The sequence below is a fragment of the Nicotiana tabacum genome, chromosome 1 (genome assembly GCF_000715075.1).
Source record: "Nicotiana tabacum cultivar K326 chromosome 1, ASM71507v2, whole genome shotgun sequence".
Classification (NCBI taxonomy): Eukaryota; Viridiplantae; Streptophyta; class Magnoliopsida; order Solanales; family Solanaceae; genus Nicotiana; species Nicotiana tabacum.
Window position 1 is genome coordinate 5,160,602 of NC_134080.1, and position 18,544 is coordinate 5,179,145.

At 36.9% G+C, this 18,544-nt stretch overlaps 1 protein-coding gene across 3 annotated transcripts; it reads left to right on the forward strand.

The window, feature by feature from the left end:
• The first annotated feature begins 1,058 nt into the window (after positions 1–1,058).
• LOC107810886 (ABC transporter C family member 10) lies at positions 1,059–9,152 on the forward strand. Of its 3 annotated transcripts, none has more exons than XR_001653769.2 (12): positions 1,059–1,681; positions 3,215–5,247; positions 5,368–5,688; positions 5,762–5,848; positions 6,006–6,593; positions 6,672–6,836; positions 6,956–7,250; positions 7,349–7,563; positions 7,643–7,948; positions 8,038–8,135; positions 8,217–8,456; positions 8,962–9,152. XR_001653769.2 is itself a non-coding variant. In XM_016635712.2 (12 exons), the coding sequence occupies exons 2-12, from the start codon at positions 3,223–3,225 to the stop codon at positions 9,066–9,068; spliced, it is 4,413 nt and encodes a 1,470-aa protein (XP_016491198.1). In that variant the 5' UTR covers positions 1,059–1,681; positions 3,215–3,222; the 3' UTR covers positions 9,069–9,152. The 3 variants fall into 3 exon arrangements, 2 of the variants coding, with proteins under 2 accessions (XP_016491198.1, XP_016491199.1); XM_016635712.2 differs by having other exon boundaries at positions 8,072–8,135; XM_016635713.2 differs by having other exon boundaries at positions 1,358–1,681; positions 3,206–5,247; positions 8,072–8,135.
• The last annotated feature ends 9,392 nt before the right edge of the window (positions 9,153–18,544 follow it).

Genomic DNA, 18,544 nt, shown 5'->3' on the forward strand with positions numbered 1-18,544 from the left:
CAAAATTTTGCATGCGCTACCAATCAGCACTAGGAAAAAGTTGAGTTGTGACAATAGCTGATACTGCTCGCACAAAATTTCGCGTATGCTACTAGTCACCATTAGAAATAAGTTGAATTGTGACACTAGCTTGATATCGCTTGCACAAAATTTTGCGTACGCTACTAGTCGGATAAGTTGAGTTGTGACAATAGGCTGATATTGCTTGCACAAAATTTTGCGTACGCTACTAGTCAGCGCTAGGAAAAATTGAATTGTGACAATAGGCTGCTTGCACAAAATTTTGCGTACGTTACTAGTCAGCGCTAGGAATAAGCTGAATTGTGACAATAGTCAGATACTGCTTGCACAAAATTTTGCGTGAATTGTGACAATAGATTGATACTTCTTGCACAAAATTTTGCGTACGTTACTGGTTAGGACTAGGAATCATTGGATGAATATATTGTGGAATTTAAATACACATGAATGACACAGCTTGAAACAATTAAAAAAAAACAAGTTGCACTGCCTTCATTGGAAATCTATATATTGGCCAAAACAAGAAAAACCAAACTGACGCGTAGATGAGTCAATATCTCAGCATTTTGGTAATATATATTTTGGAATATGCTGGAAAACCAATCAAGTAGGACTCTTTATCATGATTGAGTGTTGGGACCCCCCCTTTCCCACGAGCTAAATAGATGAGTTAATATAGCTTCATAAGCACCACTAGTCACAAAATTAAGTGCTAATTAATCATAAAAATATACATAAAAGACATATGTTATCCATCTATCAATTTTCGGCAACACCTTGTGAGTGAAAATATACTTACTCGTACCAGATATTTATATTCCATTGAGTAATTTATCATATTAGTCACATATTAAAGTGATCAAAAATTTATAAGCACGACACATGTATTATATTTATTTGCTTGATATAAACATGAGTGCGAGCAAATTCTTTTTGCGTATCGAAGTAAGTATTTTCCCAGCTAACAGTTGTGTGAATATGCTGTCTATCTTATGGTATCTGATTCTTTAATAAACCATAAAACCACCATTACTTTTAGGAGAATTTATTTACTTAAAGCAAACAAAGATTTTCACTTCTCTCACTCTCTTTTTTTAGGCTTCTAAATTTTATTTTTGCCCTTATAGAAAAAGACAAATTTATGTCATCCAAGAGTAGAAAGTAATAAAATGATATAAAGTTGTAGTGGTTAATATTTGTCGGAAAAAAGTAACAATGATAGTAACGAAACTTCCCAAGTGAACACTTTTTGCCATATTGTACCAGTTTCCAGTAAATATACTCAACTTTTCACAATGGTACAAATATATATATATATATATATAGAGAGAGATTTTATACGAACATGGTATTGTCTCAAAATTGATCTTAAAACCAGCATATCATTTATTGCTTCTGTGGTTGTAGTTGGTTACTTTTTTTTTTGTTTTTGTTTTTTTGTTTGTGTCCATGTGCAAATCTCACGTCAGAAGTCCATATTTGCATATAATAAGATGCATGGAAATTTATTTATTCAGTTATATATAATTTTAAACGTTGGAGCTATTATAGAGTGAGCACACAAGATGCTATACTCTGGTGGAAAATTGGTCGAAATTGTGAAGAGCTAAGATTTTTCAGATGACTGTGTTCTGGAGCTGAAAATAACAAAACAAAGAAGGTAAGTTCCAACTTCTGCTTTTATTTGAAAATCTGAATTTGCTCCTTAATTCAGCTACTTCTGCTGAAATGTTTTAATTTGCTCTTTTTTCAGTTCATGTTAGTTCTATAAAATTTCATTGATCAATCTTCTGTTCTTTTGGTGGGAAATGCAAAAAATGAAGATTCTTTTTTTGGATTGCTGTCATTTCAAGTGGCAGCTGTAGAAAAGTGGAGAAAAGGCTAAAATGTCACTGTTGTTTCTGAGTCAGGTTTCGAGTATAGAAAAATAAAAGAAATAAGAGAAAAGGAAATAGAGATTGTGCTTTTGGTAAAAAGGGCAGTCCGTGCATTAAGCTCCCGCTATGCGCGGGGTTCCGGGAAAGGACTGGACCACAAGGGTCTATTGTTCGCAGTCTTGCATTTTTGCAAAAGGCTTGTAACAGCCTAGCCCGCTAGTGATATTGTCCGCTCTGGGCCTAGGCCTTCACGGGTTTAAAATGCATCACTAGAGTCTAAGGCCTGTCCACTTATATACCCAACATCTCTCTCGTGTTTTGTCCATTTGGGATTCGCCTAGGGTGTCACATACACCCTCTTAGGGACTCGGCGTCCTCGCTAAGGTTTGCCCCACCAATGTTCAAGACGCACTAGTGACATTGTCCGCTTTGGGCCTAGGCCCGCACGACTTTAAAACGCGTCACTAGAGTCTAAGGCCTTTCCACTTATTTACCCAGCATTTCTCCTATGTTTTATCGATGTGGGATTCGTCTAGGGTGTAACAAAGCTCTTTCCACGGCTCGAACCTGTGACTTCCTGGTCACATGGCAGCAACTTCACCATTTACGCCAGGCTCCCCTTTTATAAATGTGAAGGTTAGTGAAATTTAACTGTTTAGCGTGACTGTTAAGCAAAAGTGCTGCTACAAGTTTGGCGATGATTGTTTGTAGGCTGCTTTCTCTTTATGTTTTTATCTGAAAGTAGGACTATAATTGATTAAGGTAAATGCTCCTTATCTTAACATTTTATTGGATTTTAAATGCCTTGTACATTTAAAATGCTTCCTCTGTACATTTAATTGATTCAGGAAAATGCTCTCTATCTTCTGAAGGTAACAGCAGCTTTGAAAGAACAATGATTAGCATTTTCAGCTGTTGCCATCTTGCAATTAAAAAGTGATTCTTTTTAAAAATTATGTTTCTTAATAATGAACTAGTCTCCGGGAAATTTTCTTAATCGTAAACATCCGATGAACATGAAATTTGTATAATCCTAGAGTGAAATGAGCTCAAACGAACTGACATGGTTAGTGAGGATTCATATAGCCGACCCTACTTTCTTGGGATTGAGGGCTTAGTAGTAGTACTACTACTAGTTGCTGTTGTTACGAAAATCGGATGAACCTCTCCTGTTATCTTTCTTCTTCTGCTACTCTTCATGATTGTTACACATTAGCGGATACAACATCAAGAATCTGATAAAACTCCCCCCACCCCCTACCCCCCACCCCAACAATGTGCTTGTTACTTAGTTTTTATTTTTTAAGTTTTGTCAGGGATAACCATGGTTCTCTGGCTGGTTTTCTGTGGGAAGTATGAGTGTTCTCAGAAAGCTGGAGAGAGTTGTACTTCAGCTTTTACAACTTTCCTTGATCCATCCTCATGCACCAATCACATACTCGTCATTTCTGCGGATATCTTTCTTCTGTTGATTCTTGTTTTCCTCTATTATACAAAGTTCGCATCAACAAAGAGTATGTTATCCTCTAAGTTCCAAGAGAAGTCTATCTTGTCGAGTTGTTCCTACATTTTTAACGGCTGTTTAGCTTTAGCATACTTGTGTTTTGGGACGTGGAAAGTTTCACGGAAAATCATCACGGATCAAACTATTCTACCTCTCCTTCAATGGCTGGTTCCGCTGTCACAAGGGCTCGCATGGTTGCTGCTAAGTTTATTTTCTATCAAGAAACAACATACTTCTTCACTGGGAAAGTTGTGTCTTTTTCTTGCAAGCTTACTAGCAGGATTTCTTTGCATTTCATCCATGTGGCAAGTAATTGTCGAAAAGGTAGTGTACACAAAATCAGTCTTGGACTTGTTACCACTTCCGGGGGTGATTCTGATGATCGTTTCGGCATCCAAAGACCAAAAGAATTTATGCACTTGTGAACCTCTGTTGGGAGAAGAAACCGATGCCTGTAGTAAAGTTGAACCAAAGGAGAATACAACTCCATTTGCCAAAGCTGGAGTTTTTAGCACAGTATCATTTAGCTGGTTAAATGATTTATTGAAGAAGGGCAAGGAGAAAACTCTTATCGATGAGGACATTCCAGAATTGAGGCAAGAGGATCAAGCTGGGACATTGTACTCTTCGTTTAAGGATCAAATAAATAAAAGAAAGCAAAAAAATCCATATACTCGGCCTTCTGTATTTTCAACGATAGTCTTCTGTCAATGGAAAGCCATAGTGGTATCTGGATTCTTCGCTCTGATTAAGACAGTGACGGTATCAATAGGACCGTTATTTCTTTATGCCTTCATTGAAGTTGCCAAAGGAAAGGGAGCTTTCAGATACAAAGGTTATGTGCTAGCTGGGGGAATCCTTATCGCCAAATGCATAGAATCATTAGCAGAGAGGCAATGGTTTTTCAGGACTAGATTAATCGGACTTCAAATTAAATCGTTGCTTACTGCAGCTATCTATGATAAGCAACTCCGGCTTTCAAACACTGCTAAGAGTACTCATTCACCTGGCGAGATAATAAACTATGCCACGGTTGATACCTATAAGATTGGTGAATTTCCGTATTGGTTTCACCAAATATGGACAACGGGTGTTCAGATATGCATTGCATTAGTCATAATGTATTATGCTGTGGGACTGGCTACCATACCGACTCTATTATTAGTGGTAGTAAGTGTGCTAGGAAATTCTCCAGTGGCCAAATCACAGCACAAGTACTTGACCGGGCTTATGGTTGCGCAAGATAAAATGCTGAGGGCCATAACAGAAGCACTTACTAGTATGAAAGTGTTGAAGTTGTACGCGTGGGAGAAACATTTTAAGAATGCTATTGAAAAGCTAAGAGAAGAAGAATACAAATGGTTATCAGCAGTGCAGATGCAGAAAGGATATTACCTGGTTTTGTTTTGGTCAACGCCAATCATAGTATCTGCAGTTACTTTCTGGTCTTGTTACTTACTCAAAGTCCCTCTGAATACCACTAATGTCTTCACATTCCTTGCCACTTTACGCATTGTTCAGGAACCTATTAGGTCAGTCCCCGATATTCTTGGAGTATTCATAGAAGCAAAAGTTTCCTTCACTCGAATTGAGGAATTTCTCGAGGCTTCTGAGTTGCAAAACAGACCTATCAAGAAGAAGTACAAGGAAAAGGAACTTGAGCATTCCATAATTATCAACTCCAATGGGATATCATGGGATGCGAATTCGCCTAATCCTACAGTGAAAAGTGTAAACCTTCATGTTAAACCAGGGCAAAAGTTAGCAATATGTGGAGAGGTTGGTTCTGGTAAATCAACACTTTTAGCTGCAATTCTCGGAGAAGTTCCTTCCGTTGATGGCCTGGTAAGCTTTACATTGGCTTGTCATTCTTTTTTAACTGTCAAATTGTTCTGTAATATTTGGATCTCAGCAGAGAAGAGTAGTTCAGTGTTAAACCTGCTTCATTCGCTTCTCCACTTTCAGGTTCAAGTTCATGGAACAGTGGCATACGTTTCTCAGAATGCATGGATTCAGACAGGAACAATAAGGGATAACATTCTTTTTGGTTCCAACATTGATCAACTCAAGTATCAAGAAGTACTTGAAAGGTGTTCTCTTGTCAAGGACCTTGAAATGTTTCCTTTTGGTGACGAAACGATTATTGGAGAAAGAGGTGTTAACCTTAGTGGCGGACAGAAGCAGCGAGTTCAGCTGGCACGTGCACTGTATCAAGATGCAGACATATATCTCTTGGACGATCCATTCAGTGCAGTTGATGCACATACCTCAACCTGTCTGTTTAATGTAAGAACCCTTATCTCTCTGAACTAAAAACTGAAAAGTATTTCGCGAAACTGCTAACTTGGAATACGATCAGGAATATGTCATGGGAGCTCTTTCTGGAAAGACAGTCTTGCTTGTTACTCATCAAGTAGACTTCCTTCCGACATTTGATTCAATATTGGTTAGTAATCTTATTCTGCATATTATCTCATAATTACAAGCTTGATCTCGTTTACTATGTATAACCTCACATTTATTTCTATGAGTTTGTTTGCCTGACTTTTTCGAACAGTTTGTGCGTAAGTTGTGGATCTAAGAGAGCTTTATTTTGTTAATAGCTAATGTCTGAAGGGAAGATCATACAGTCAGCTTCCTTTGATCAGTTGCTTCTTTTTTGTGAAGAGTTTCAAAACCTCATTAATGCACATGGCGACGCAACAAAAGGTGAGAGTAATGGAGGGTGTTCTCTCAAAGAAACAACCAAAAGCTCCAAAGAAAATATACATCAATTGTGTGCAGAAGAGAAGCTAATAGCAGCTGTCGGTGAGCAGTTGATCAAACAAGAAGAAAGAGAAACAGGATACACTGGTCTTAAGCCTTATAAACAATATGTTGGCCAAAGCAATGGATTTTTCTACCTTCTTTTGGCTATATTATCACACCTCCTATATATGGTTGGGCAGCTTGGACAAAATCTATTGTTAGCTGCTGATTTACAGAGTTCAAATATCAGCAAATTTAATCTCATCCTAATATACACATCCATAGGATTTGGTATGTCGCTAACTTTGTTCCTTAGGTCGTATGCAGTGATTGATTTAGGCCTCAAGTCTTCAAAATCTATTTTTACTAAGTTAATAACCTCAATATTCCGAGCACCAATGTCATTCAACGACTCAACCCCACTTGGAAGAATACTTAGTCGGGTAAGAAACTACGATCTAAGCAAGCCTAACAACAATGCTGGAAAGTTTTTATGGTACTAACATAGTCTTCTTTTGCAGTTGTCTTCAGACCTCAGTGTTTTGGATCTTGACATGTCATTTCGATTCAGTCAAGCCTTGGCCTCAACCTTGACCACATACTTCAGCTTAGGAATATTGGCTGCTCTTACTTGGCCAATCTTGATTGTCATTATACCAACTATTTATATGACAGTGATTTTACAGGTGAGTCTATTAACTACTCATGATTCATTACTAGTCCTTACAATTAAGCTGCAGACGGCGAAAAACTCTATTGACTGCCTACTTAATATTGTAGTCCACTGTTTTATTGTTCTGCACAGAGATTCTATTTTGCTTCAGCAAAGGAACTCATGAGAATTGATGGCACAGCTAAGTCATCTGTTGCTAGCCATCTTGCTGAAGCGATAGCGGGAGCAATGACCATCAGAGCTTTCGAGGAGGAGGATCGTTTTTGCACAGAATATTTGCACCTTGTCGATAGAAATGCCATTGCCTTTTTCCATAGCTTTTCAGCAACCGAGTGGTTGATCCAACGTCTTGAAATACTCTGCGCCATAGTTCTCTCGTCCTCAGCCTTAGCCATGGTCTTGCGTCCCTTCGAAGCTTCTGACTCAGGTAATGAGTTTATTTTATTTTGTTACCTTAACAATCAACAAAACTAGAACAAAATGAAGTTCAGTCCATATACTAAGATTTTGGCTATTTATTTTCAGGATATATTGGCATGGCTCTATCGTATGCTCTTTCGTTAAACGTATTCCTAGTTTCTTCAGTCCAAAACCAATGCATGCTAGAAAATTCCATCATTTCCATAGAAAGATTAGAGCAATACATGCATATTCCTAGCGAACGCCCTGAAATAATAGAAGGCAATAGACCTGCTCCCGGTTGGCCTTCCACTGGTAAAGTGGAGATTGTTGATTTAAAGGTTAGTATCCTAATGCCTTAGTTATTCATCTTCCTTTCTTCTCATAAGTAATATAAAGCTTACAGTATGTATATTTCAGGTCAGATATCAACCCAACGCGCCACTAGTTCTACAAGGCGTTAGCTGCATAATCGAAGGTGGATATAAAGTTGGAATTGTAGGCAGGACAGGTAGTGGCAAAACAACTCTTATAAGTGCCTTGTTTCGCTTGGTAGAGCCAACGGAAGGAATGATCATAATAGATGGCCTAAATATCTCAACAATCGGGATTCATGACCTTCGATCTTCTATATCGATCATTCCACAAGATCCAACACTTTTTAGCGGGACTGTTAGATACAATCTTGATCCTTTATCACAGCATACTGATCAGGAAATATGGGAGGTAACATATTTTGATAACTATCGCCCTTTTACTATATATCAGATTCAACGCTTCTATCCAAACATGTAACTGCTTATTTATAATATCAGTTTCAACGTTCATTTCCTTTGTCATTGGTACAAGGTTTTGGGAAAATGTCAACTTCGAGACGTTGTTCAACAGAAAGAAGGAAGGCTAGACTCCCCAGGTAAGTGAAACAACATAACCTGATAATGTATTGAATCGTCCATGAAACGAAGATTATACTAACGATCAGTAATATATACAGTGGCACAAGATGGATCAAATTGGAGCATGGGACAAAGACAATTGTTCTGTCTAGGAAGAGCATTGTTGAAACGAAGGAAAATACTAGTGCTTGACGAAGCCACTGCATCAATTGATAATGCAACAGATTCCATAATACAGAAAACAATAAGGACAGAATTTGAGGACTGCACAGTCATAACAGTGGCTCATAGAATCCCAACTGTTATGGACTGCACTATGATTCTTGCTATAAGTGATGGTAAGGTTCAAGAAAATAATTCCAAATTTCGGGTGTGCTTGGTACGACGAAAGTCATTTTCGAAAAAATTATTTTCACGAGCAAGTCATTTTGTAGTGTTTGGTTAACTTCTCTCACTTTTGGGCAGAAGCATTTTCTGTCAAAACTGTCTCAACTCTTAACTTCGTGTTGTATATAATACACCCTTGTGGTCTGGCCCTTCCCCGAACCTCGCGCATAACCGGAGTTTAGTGCACCGGGCTACCTTTTTTTATTGTCAGTCTTTATTACTCAAAAATTTCATCAAATCTCTAATTTGCTAATATTATTACAATTTTTTAAATTTTTATATCTTTTTTGGGAAATATCTCGCACTCACCAACCTAATATTGGAAAATATCTTTTTTTTAAATGAAAAATGACTTCCGTCGCATCTAACACACTATTCATTAAAGAATGTTATATATTGTTTCATGTGAATTTACAAAAATATTGAAATGTTTAATTACATTTTTTTTTTTTACAGGGAAGCTGGTAGAATATGATGAACCAATGAATCTTGTGAATAAGGAAAGTTCATTATTTAGGCAGCTTGTTAATGAATACTGGTCACATTCTCAAGAGTCAATATGAGTATGGAATGGAACTCATGAATATGGATTTAAGTTATATATACGATGTAAATAAATTTTACATTTATCAGTGTTGTTAGCCGCTTATAGCTTGTTAATTATCTGTTTTTCGAGTTATTAATTCATACCTACTGGGCGTTAATTTACCATTAGCTTTTAACTAAAATAGTGTAAAAATTCTTTACGTTGTGTAAAGACATGGATTTGAATATCTCTTCAGTTTACTTTCAAAATTTAGCTACGTAATCATAGGCAAAATATGGTGAAAATCCAATAGGTTGTACATGCTAATAAATTGTAGTTGTATCATCATATATATATATATACCGTGGTATAAGCATGAAGTCCCAAGTCAAAGATCGAAAGACCAAAATACCCATTAAAAATTGAATGTCCTTTTTAACCTTAAAAGTCAATTAAATTCCTACAAGAATTTGTGTGCCTATGAACATCCCACTGTCCTTGAACCCCCTGATCTTTCTTATTTCTCAATAATGTATGGCCTTTATAAAAATATTTGATTTCAATGTATGTATTGTAATTTAAATCCTCAATTGTAAAGAAACAAAAAAGAAAATGATTAAGAATGCCATTTAATATACAACTCTAGATGTGCATATATCTTCGTAACGTGAAATATTTATGGTATATCAAACTAATGGTAGAAAAACATAGGCAAAAATACATAGTTTACCCATCAAACTTGCAGCGAAATCCCTGTTACACATCTATCTTTTACGGGAAACCTTTTACACACTCAACTTTTCAAAAGTGTGTCTAAGACAAACCACTTTTGTGCTTGACCAATTTTTCAGATAACGTGAAATTCACGCCCTAATAGGGTCGCGACACGTGTCATTGACTTTAAAAAAGAAAAAATATATTAGAAATTAAAATTAAAATCCATCTGTTTCATCTTTCCATTTTCTATCTTAAGCACCATTGTTGCTACCACCATGGTTGTTTGTGAGAAAGTTTCCAACAATACCAAAATTCAACTACACTATCTAAACAACTAGCCAAAAATAATCGAGCAACAAATTGAGTTCAATAAACCCAATAATCAACAAGACCCAATTGAATTTCCAAGTTTTTTTTTCGATACCCCAACAATAGTGGATTCTAGATTTTTTTTCACCAAATCTTCAATACTAATGTTAAGGCTTTTAAATCTATCACAAATAAATAATTTTCACAATATTTAGACAATAAACCAACAAAATCCGCTTAATTTTAGATCTAAATTTGATATATTCTTTCAAAAATTCTTTTTGGTGGAAGAAAATGAGGGAAAGGGTGGTGAGGAAGAAGACCAGAGGGAGGGGAGGGGTTCTTGTGGGAGGGGAGAAAAATATAGGATTTTTTATGGGTTTCACGCGCTTTTTTGTGTGTAAACACGCAAGTGCTATTTGGTCAAAAGTAGTGTGTCTTAGACACACTTTTGGAAGGTTGAGTGTGTAAAAGGTTTCCTGTGAAAGAGAGGTGTGTAATAGGGATTTCGCTGCAAGGTTGATGGGTAAACTGTGTATTTTGCCAAAAACATATATGGTATATCCAAGTGTTTTTGAATTTAGGGACAACCAGATTTAAAAAAAAAAATAAACGTCACGGGAAAGTCAACCTCCAACATAACTTATGACTGGTCTCATTCCCCCCGGTCATGAGATTGTTTTGTTTAGAGAATTAGAGATATGAGAAAAGAGTTAGAAAACATTTGAATAAGGAAAAAATTCCATGTCAACTCGTTTTTTATATGTTCACACGCTAGAAGTGAGACTCAGGTTTTGTGCCATGTCAGCGTCGAATAGGTACACTTCTGTCAATTTGATGAATTCAAGCAATGTCAGTTGAATGGAGAGATTGCGTGTGAGTCGAAGAAGAAGCTGGGAATGAAACTTCACTATTCCATTAAGTAAAATGATACTCAATTGTACACAACTAACCGACTAACAACTATTTATACTAACTAATATCTAACTCAACCGTAGTTACTATTATGTACCCTAGTTAGCCAACTATGATTCCATTAAATAACAAACTAACTCTAACTACTACCCTATATCAGTTACTCCTCAACACTCCCTCCCTTCAAGCTAGGTCTAATGAAAATATTCTTTAGGTTGGATAGCAAATGATCATATTGAAAACTACTTAACCCCTTGGTCAAGATGTCAGCAGGGTGATCCACGTATGACAAATACCCAGTCTCTACCAACCCTTGTAGCACCTTCTCACGAATGAAATGACAATCTATATTGTATTTAGTCTTCTCGTGAAAAAATGGGTCTGCAGCAATTTGCATAGCTTATTTACTATCACAATAGAGTGGAGCAGGCAGAGTGAGAGAGATACCCAATTCAGTGAACAAATCAACCAACCCCATAATCTCTGCCACTGTTGAAGCTAAGCTCTTATACTCAGCTTCAGCTGAACTATGAGCAATAGTGTTTTGCTTCTTGGATTTCTAAGAGATGAGAGCACCAAGTATAACCAGATAGCCAGTTACAGACTTTCTGGTATTTGGTCAAGAGGGCCAATCAGCATCACAGTAGGCTTGCAACTTGGTAGAACCTGTAGACGACATAAGAAGCCCTAGACCTGGATTCTTCTTCAAGATCAACTTAAGGCAGCTTCCAAGTGTGAAGTATTGAGAGCATGCATGAATTGGCTCAAACATTGTACTGTAAAAGAGATATTCAACCTAGTAATTGTCAAGTAAAGTAACCTACCAATTAATCTCTGGTAGGCTCCAGGATGTGCGAGCAAAGAATCATTGTCAACACCAAATTGGTGATCAAATTCAGTTGTGGTCAGCTTTTGATTCACCTCAACAGGAGCCCCTACAGGTTTTTTTCCTGCCAAACCAACATCAGAGATAAACTCAAGAGAATACTTTCTTTGATGTAACAAGATTATTTCCTTACTCATTGCAAACTCAGTGCCTAGAAAATATTTTAGCTCTCATAAATCCTTTATTTTGAAACTCTAATGAAGTATATCTTTAGTGTCTGATATGATTGCAACATCATCTCCAGTGATGAGTAAGTCATCCATGTATACCAAAATAATGACTATTCTCTCATTAAGTTGTTTGGTGAACAACGAATAATCAAAGTGACTTTGTTTGAAGCCTGATCGAAGAAGAGTAGTAGTCAACTTGATATTCCACTGGGTGAGGCCTGCTTAAGCCCATAAAGGGACTTGTGCAGTCGACAAACCTGTACTTTACCTGCTGAATGTGAGAAGCCCCGTGACAAATGTATATATACTTCCTCCTCTAAATCACCTTGCAAGAAAGCATTGTACACGTTCATTTTTTGCAAGACCCAACCCTTTGCAGTTGCAATAGCAATAACAGATCTAAGAGTGACCATTTTTACCACATGTGAAAATGTTTTCCGGTAATTCAAGTCTTCCTTCTGACTATAACCTTTAGTCACGAATCGAGCCTTGAACCTTTCTATATTTCCAAAAGCCGTATACTTGATCTTATAGACCTATTTGCAACCAATTGTCTTCTTGTCAGGAGGCCATGTCACAAATTTGCATGCGTGATTGTCTTCTAAAGCTTGAATCTCTACCTCCATGGCCTCAACCCACCTTACATCCTTAGCTGCTTCATGATAGGATCTAATAGCCCGAAATATCTATTTTATATATTTTTTGTATAATGATAGTCTGTTTTATATATTTTTTGTATAGTGGCAGTCTATTTTGTATATTTTTGTATAGTGACAATCCATTTTGTATATATTTTGTATAGTGGCTGTCACTCCCCCTTTTTCCTCGCAGATTCCGGGTTTTGACATTCATTGGGAACAACTCGTTTCCTTTTGGGATTTGAATATTTGAATTTGAAGAGTCGCCACCTAACGAATTATGGTGCGTTAGGGCACCTAGAATGATTAACTCGTGTAACTAATTTGCATTACCAAAGATTAGGGTAAGGACTCGAAATAACCTTGAGGGGAAGGTGTTAGGCACCCCTCGCGGTCCACAACGGTGGGTCCTGGCTGAACTTAAACTATGTGCATTAGTCATTTTAATGAGTAAACAATTTCAACATATATTTGCAAATAAAGTCATGTTTTCACATTCTAAACACATGTATGATTTAGGTAATGGGAGCAAGGGAGAGGTTTGAACAACTTGCATATATATGTGAAGAAAAAGGAAGTTCATTTAAACACATAGGAATTGGGAAAGAGGGGTCCTAGATTGGTTAGCCTGCAGGATCATACCCATGCAATGTCCGGTAATCACTCCTCGATGAGGGGCTACACGTGACATTAACGCGTAGTCATCATATCCTTACTACCCAATTCCCTCCCCTTGGTCATAGCCTAAAGCGTTCTAGCAGCCTTAAAAGATATCATATGTGTGCACTACCCGTCCCTTCCTTGTGGCCCTGAGGTATTTAGGACCTCTAATTAGGGTAGTTCTAGACTATCCTAAGGTACTTTAAAGGAGAAAAATCTAGGCGACAACCAAAAAAATAATTAGGACTGGACCAAAGATGGAACAACTAAAGGCTCAAATTTCACCTCCACAAACAGAGCAAGCAAGTGCACGTATCAAATACAGTTTTAGGTATTTAAAAGAAGCCTTAGAACAGGATATTTATGTCAGCAGAGAATATGCAATGTTGAGTTAGGATGCCAAAGACCTATTCAGTTTGCGTATTGATTTTAGACCTGTTGAATATGAGCAGTCACAGATAATAGAGCGTAGTTTTACAGTTTCAGGATTTTCAATTGCCCTATAGGTTTGCCTAGGCATGTAATAGTGATGTCCTATGAGCAACCTATCTAATCATTAATGAGGAATGCAATGAGACAATAAACAATTTTAAACGGGCAATTGGAATCCTATAGGCATGCTTTCTAGTAATATTAATTAATGCGGCGTTGAAGACTATTAAAGAAACGAATAGGTTAGTTAATCTGATTCAGAACTTACAGGCGTGAGTTAAAGTTAAACTGATTTTAGATCTAACTAAACTGGTTTTAGATCCTATAGGCATGATTTCTGTAATTAAAGCTGATTTTAGATCCTATAGGAATGATTTCTAATTATGTAAAGCAAAGCAAGCAGAATTTATTTGAACCAAAGCAAAATCCTATAGGCATATTATCTAACAAAACACATTTGAACCCTATAGGCATGTTATCTAACAAAACACATTTGAACTAAATGAATCCTATAGGTATGTTATCTACCCAACTTTACCCATAGTATACAACTACCCTCTCTTTTCACTAGTCACCCGAATATTTGTTTACAATAAATTATTATAGATCAAAGATTGAATAAATTACATAAATAGAACAGAAATTAAGCTATAGGGAGCCTGAAATAGGCCCAAAGTAATTTCCAAGACTTCACTATCCTCAAATGCCCAAAGTTTACATAGCCAATTTCATGTCTAGGTGTGTCATAGTTCCCTAAGGACCTCAAAGATTCCGGGCAGTGCTCACACCCAGACCTTTCTCAAATAAGGACTGATTTAGGTACAGTGTGGAAGTGCCAGCCCTGATATGCCAGAGTTCAGAGAGATCTCAAGGGTCTATAAGCAGTACACATACAAGAGGGGCATGACTTAGTAATCTAAAAGTAAGTGAGAGTGTTTGACAGGATTTGAGAGAGTTTTGGTAAACAACATAAAGAAAGGTCTTAGGAGGGAAAAGATTTTCTGAAAACCAGTACTAATTTAGTGATAAAAATAGTTTGAGAAAGTATGAAAAATAATTTGTACCCAGAACACAAGCCATTAAACAAACAGCTTTGGAAAATACTTTGACAAACAGTTTCCACACAAGGAAAGAGGGTTTGGGAACACATAGAATACATCTTAATGGAGCACATAAACAACAGGATACATAGAGCTCTCAAGGGGTTCTACAGAACTAATAGGTTAGATAGAATGCAAGTCATTGAAACATGAAGCTAGGAGCACAACAGAAACATGTTGAGGACATATAAACAACACAACTACCGTTACCCTAGAGAGACTAGATAACTTAGCTGGAGTAAGGCAGAACAGACAAGGACTTAAATGAACATGCTAGGCAAGTATTAACAAGTGTAGGCATGCTAATTACACAAAGGCAAAGTTTAGGCATGCTAGATGAACAGTATTTAGTCAAACGGGCTAGTTACACATGCAAGACATGTTAAATAAGATAGTAAACAGACAAGTAAAGTGAAAACCTGCTAACTACATATTCGAATAAGGCAAAATTTGGCATGCTAGGTAAGTAGTAAACAGAAGCAGGAATGAACTCCGGATTGATTAACTAAGGTAGTAAATAAATACATAGGTTTGGATTCTAAAATTTAATCAGAAGCATACCAGTTAGAGAAAGAAAACACAAGATGTAAGACAGATGTTGCACAATTTCTAGCCTTGGCTTGCAGCCAGCTAGAATAACAAAGATCACAAGTAGCAGAGAGAGAAGAAAGAGCTTTTCAGAGTGTAAAAGTAGTGGTTTTTTGAACTGATGTTCGTGTCTTAGAAGTTAAAATAAGAGAGTTTATATAGTAGTTCAAGAGTAGATCAAATAAGGCAGAGTAATCAATGATCAACAATTAAAGGATTTCAGAATTAATCACACAAAGATACACAAAGATTCAACATGGTCTTCTCCTTTAATTAAGGAAAATCAACCAACGGTAATGACAGGAACTAATTAAGGCAAGAGGCTCAATTAGACTGAGTAAAGAAGTAAGAATCAGATGTCTTGTTAAGGAAAGAAGTTCAAATCAAACCAAAAATAAAGAACTTCAGAATACAATAGTCGAGAGTTTAATTACGGAGAGAATCACGTAAAGAATCAGCAAGTATCGCGGACAATTCAAATAAGGCAAGAAAGGAATAGTCAGGACTCAACACATAGGTCTTAACGAAGCAAATTGGTAAATAAAGAATTCAAAACAACACTGATTTAAGGAGAAAAATAAAGGTTTACCATAAATAGGCAAAAAATGAATATAGACACATAGAATCAGTAGAAAAGTCGAAACAAGAACCTTAGTAGAGGCATATTAGGAGAAAAAATCACAAGACATCGAATTAGGCTAAAGAAAAATCAAAGTAACCAAAGCATAGGACAAAGTCGGTACACAAGTAACTTAGAAACCAAACAAAATGTCGAAAAATTGGGGTTTTTTTAGCATAAACTAGTTAGGGTTAAAACAAACTTGACGAAATCGGTTAAAAATACATAAGAATAGGAGAATAAATACTCAAAATTAGCAAAACGTTTTAGAGAAGAAATTTTCGGGAAACCCTAGTTTAAAAAAATGGAAAACTATTCAAAAATCAGAAGGCTTTCATAAATCGGTGAAATAAGTCCAAACCATATACAGATTTGAGAAGTTTAAAGGAAGAAATTAGGGTTTCGAGAAGAGCAACACAGAGATGAAGAAGTAGGCTTAGAAATCCATAGGTTTAAAGCGAAATAGGAAGATCTTACTCGAAATCGAACCGGAACAACCTCAAACAGGCAAGAAAGGGCCATAGGTGTAAGTGGACTGACCCTAGTCCCTCGAGGACCTTAGAGATGACAATACCAACAAAGGAGAGGCCATTAGAGGTCGGCTGGTAGTGAGAAACAACGACAATAGATGAGTGGCGATGAGGGTGAATTAGGGTTAGGTTTTTTAGAGTATTTGAGAGAAGAGAGGAATAGATGACGGCAGTGAGAGGAGAGGAAATGAGGGGTCTGGGGGGAGGTCATTAGGGTTTAATTTAGATAAGGGTGAATCTGGACCATTAATAAAAATGATCAACAACCAGGATTTAACAAGAACTGGGTCAGGTAGATATGGGGTTTGGGCTAGGTAGATTTTGGGCCTGGTTTAATTTGAAATTGGGGTTAAAATTGGGCTAGGTATTTAGGCTAAATTTGAAAATAAGGGGGTCATTTGTTAAATACCCTATTTAATTGATAAAACCATTTTTAAAAATAACTAATAGGTTGTAAAAGATGATTTTTATGCCTGAAAATATTTTAAAATAATTACCTAATATTTTAAAAATATAAAAGGTTATTTTTCTGTAAAATAATGTAATAATGCATGCATAGGCTATAATTATAAAGTAATTATAATTGCATTCTAAAAACACAAATGGGGCTATTTGTGCAATAATTGAAAGAGTTTTCGGGTAAAAAAATGGTGGACAATTTTGATCGGATGGGATGTTTTGAAAGATAGAGGCTGGACTCTGGTCTTTGAGCTGCCTACATATCCCTGGTTTTATAGGAATTAGGCTGCGTATAGTTCTGGATTCATTGGCGGAATATACCGATGAAGTCATTATAAGGACGGACACGAGACTTTGGAATAGATGCAGGAGTGGTCAGTCAAGTTTGAGATAGTTAAAGGAACTGGAGCGAGGTCGCTCCTGCTAGGATAGCGATTGCTTACTGGTCACCTACAAATAAAGAGGTGCTACAAATATGTATTTGTCACACCTCCTTTTTCATCTACGCACGCAGGGGCGCAGAAGAGTTTTTTCAATTAAAGGACAATCGAAATAAGATTTATTTATTTATTTATTTCAGAGTCGCCACTTGGGAGATTTATGGTGTCCCAAGTCACCGGTTGAATCCCGAATCGAGGAAAGGATTGATTTTGTGTTACAGTCCGTGAACCAGAAATCTAAGTAAGGAACTGTTAACCCGGGAGAAGGTGTTAGGCAATCCGAGTTCCGTGGTTCTAGCACGGTCGCTCAACTGTCATATTCGGCTTATTTATCTGATTTTAATACATGTTGAACCTATGTGCAAATTTTAACTGTTTACCGCTTTTATTATTATTATTTTTAACGAGAATTGTGACGTCGTAAAAATACATCTCGAACCACGTCACATCGATGCACCCGTGGTTATTGACACATTTCAACTCTGTCGAGATTTGGATTTGGGTCACATAAATGTGCACCCGAGTTTAAGAAAGTAAATTATTAAAGGCGCGCCTAAAGCGACTAGCGTATCATTATTTTGGGGAAGGCCGTGGAATTTTGCTAAACGGCCCATCCTGAAGTCTAAGTATTTAAAATAACCATTTATTGAGGGCCCCGCCGTTTGTACGTTTTATTTGGCGAGGCTCGTCTCATTTTATTTTATTAAAAAGCCAACCTAAAAGTGACTACGATTTTCTATTTGTCTCTAAAATAAAATAAAATCCTAATTAATTATTGTGAGATAATGAGATCCACCACCTATCCCTTGGGTATTATCAGTCCATCTTCCATTTAATCTCAGACCCAAATGGCCCAAGCTGTGTGACCCAAGACGCCTCAACTGACCAGGCTTTGGAGGACAGATCGGGAGATTGATTCCCTGAGCTGGGCAACCCGTGTTTTTCCTAAACTATAACCAAACATCTCTAAAAACTGGGCCATCGGCAGCCCAGTCACGTAAGGCCCAACAGCAGGCCCAGATCTGTTACACTTATTTCAAATTACTTCAC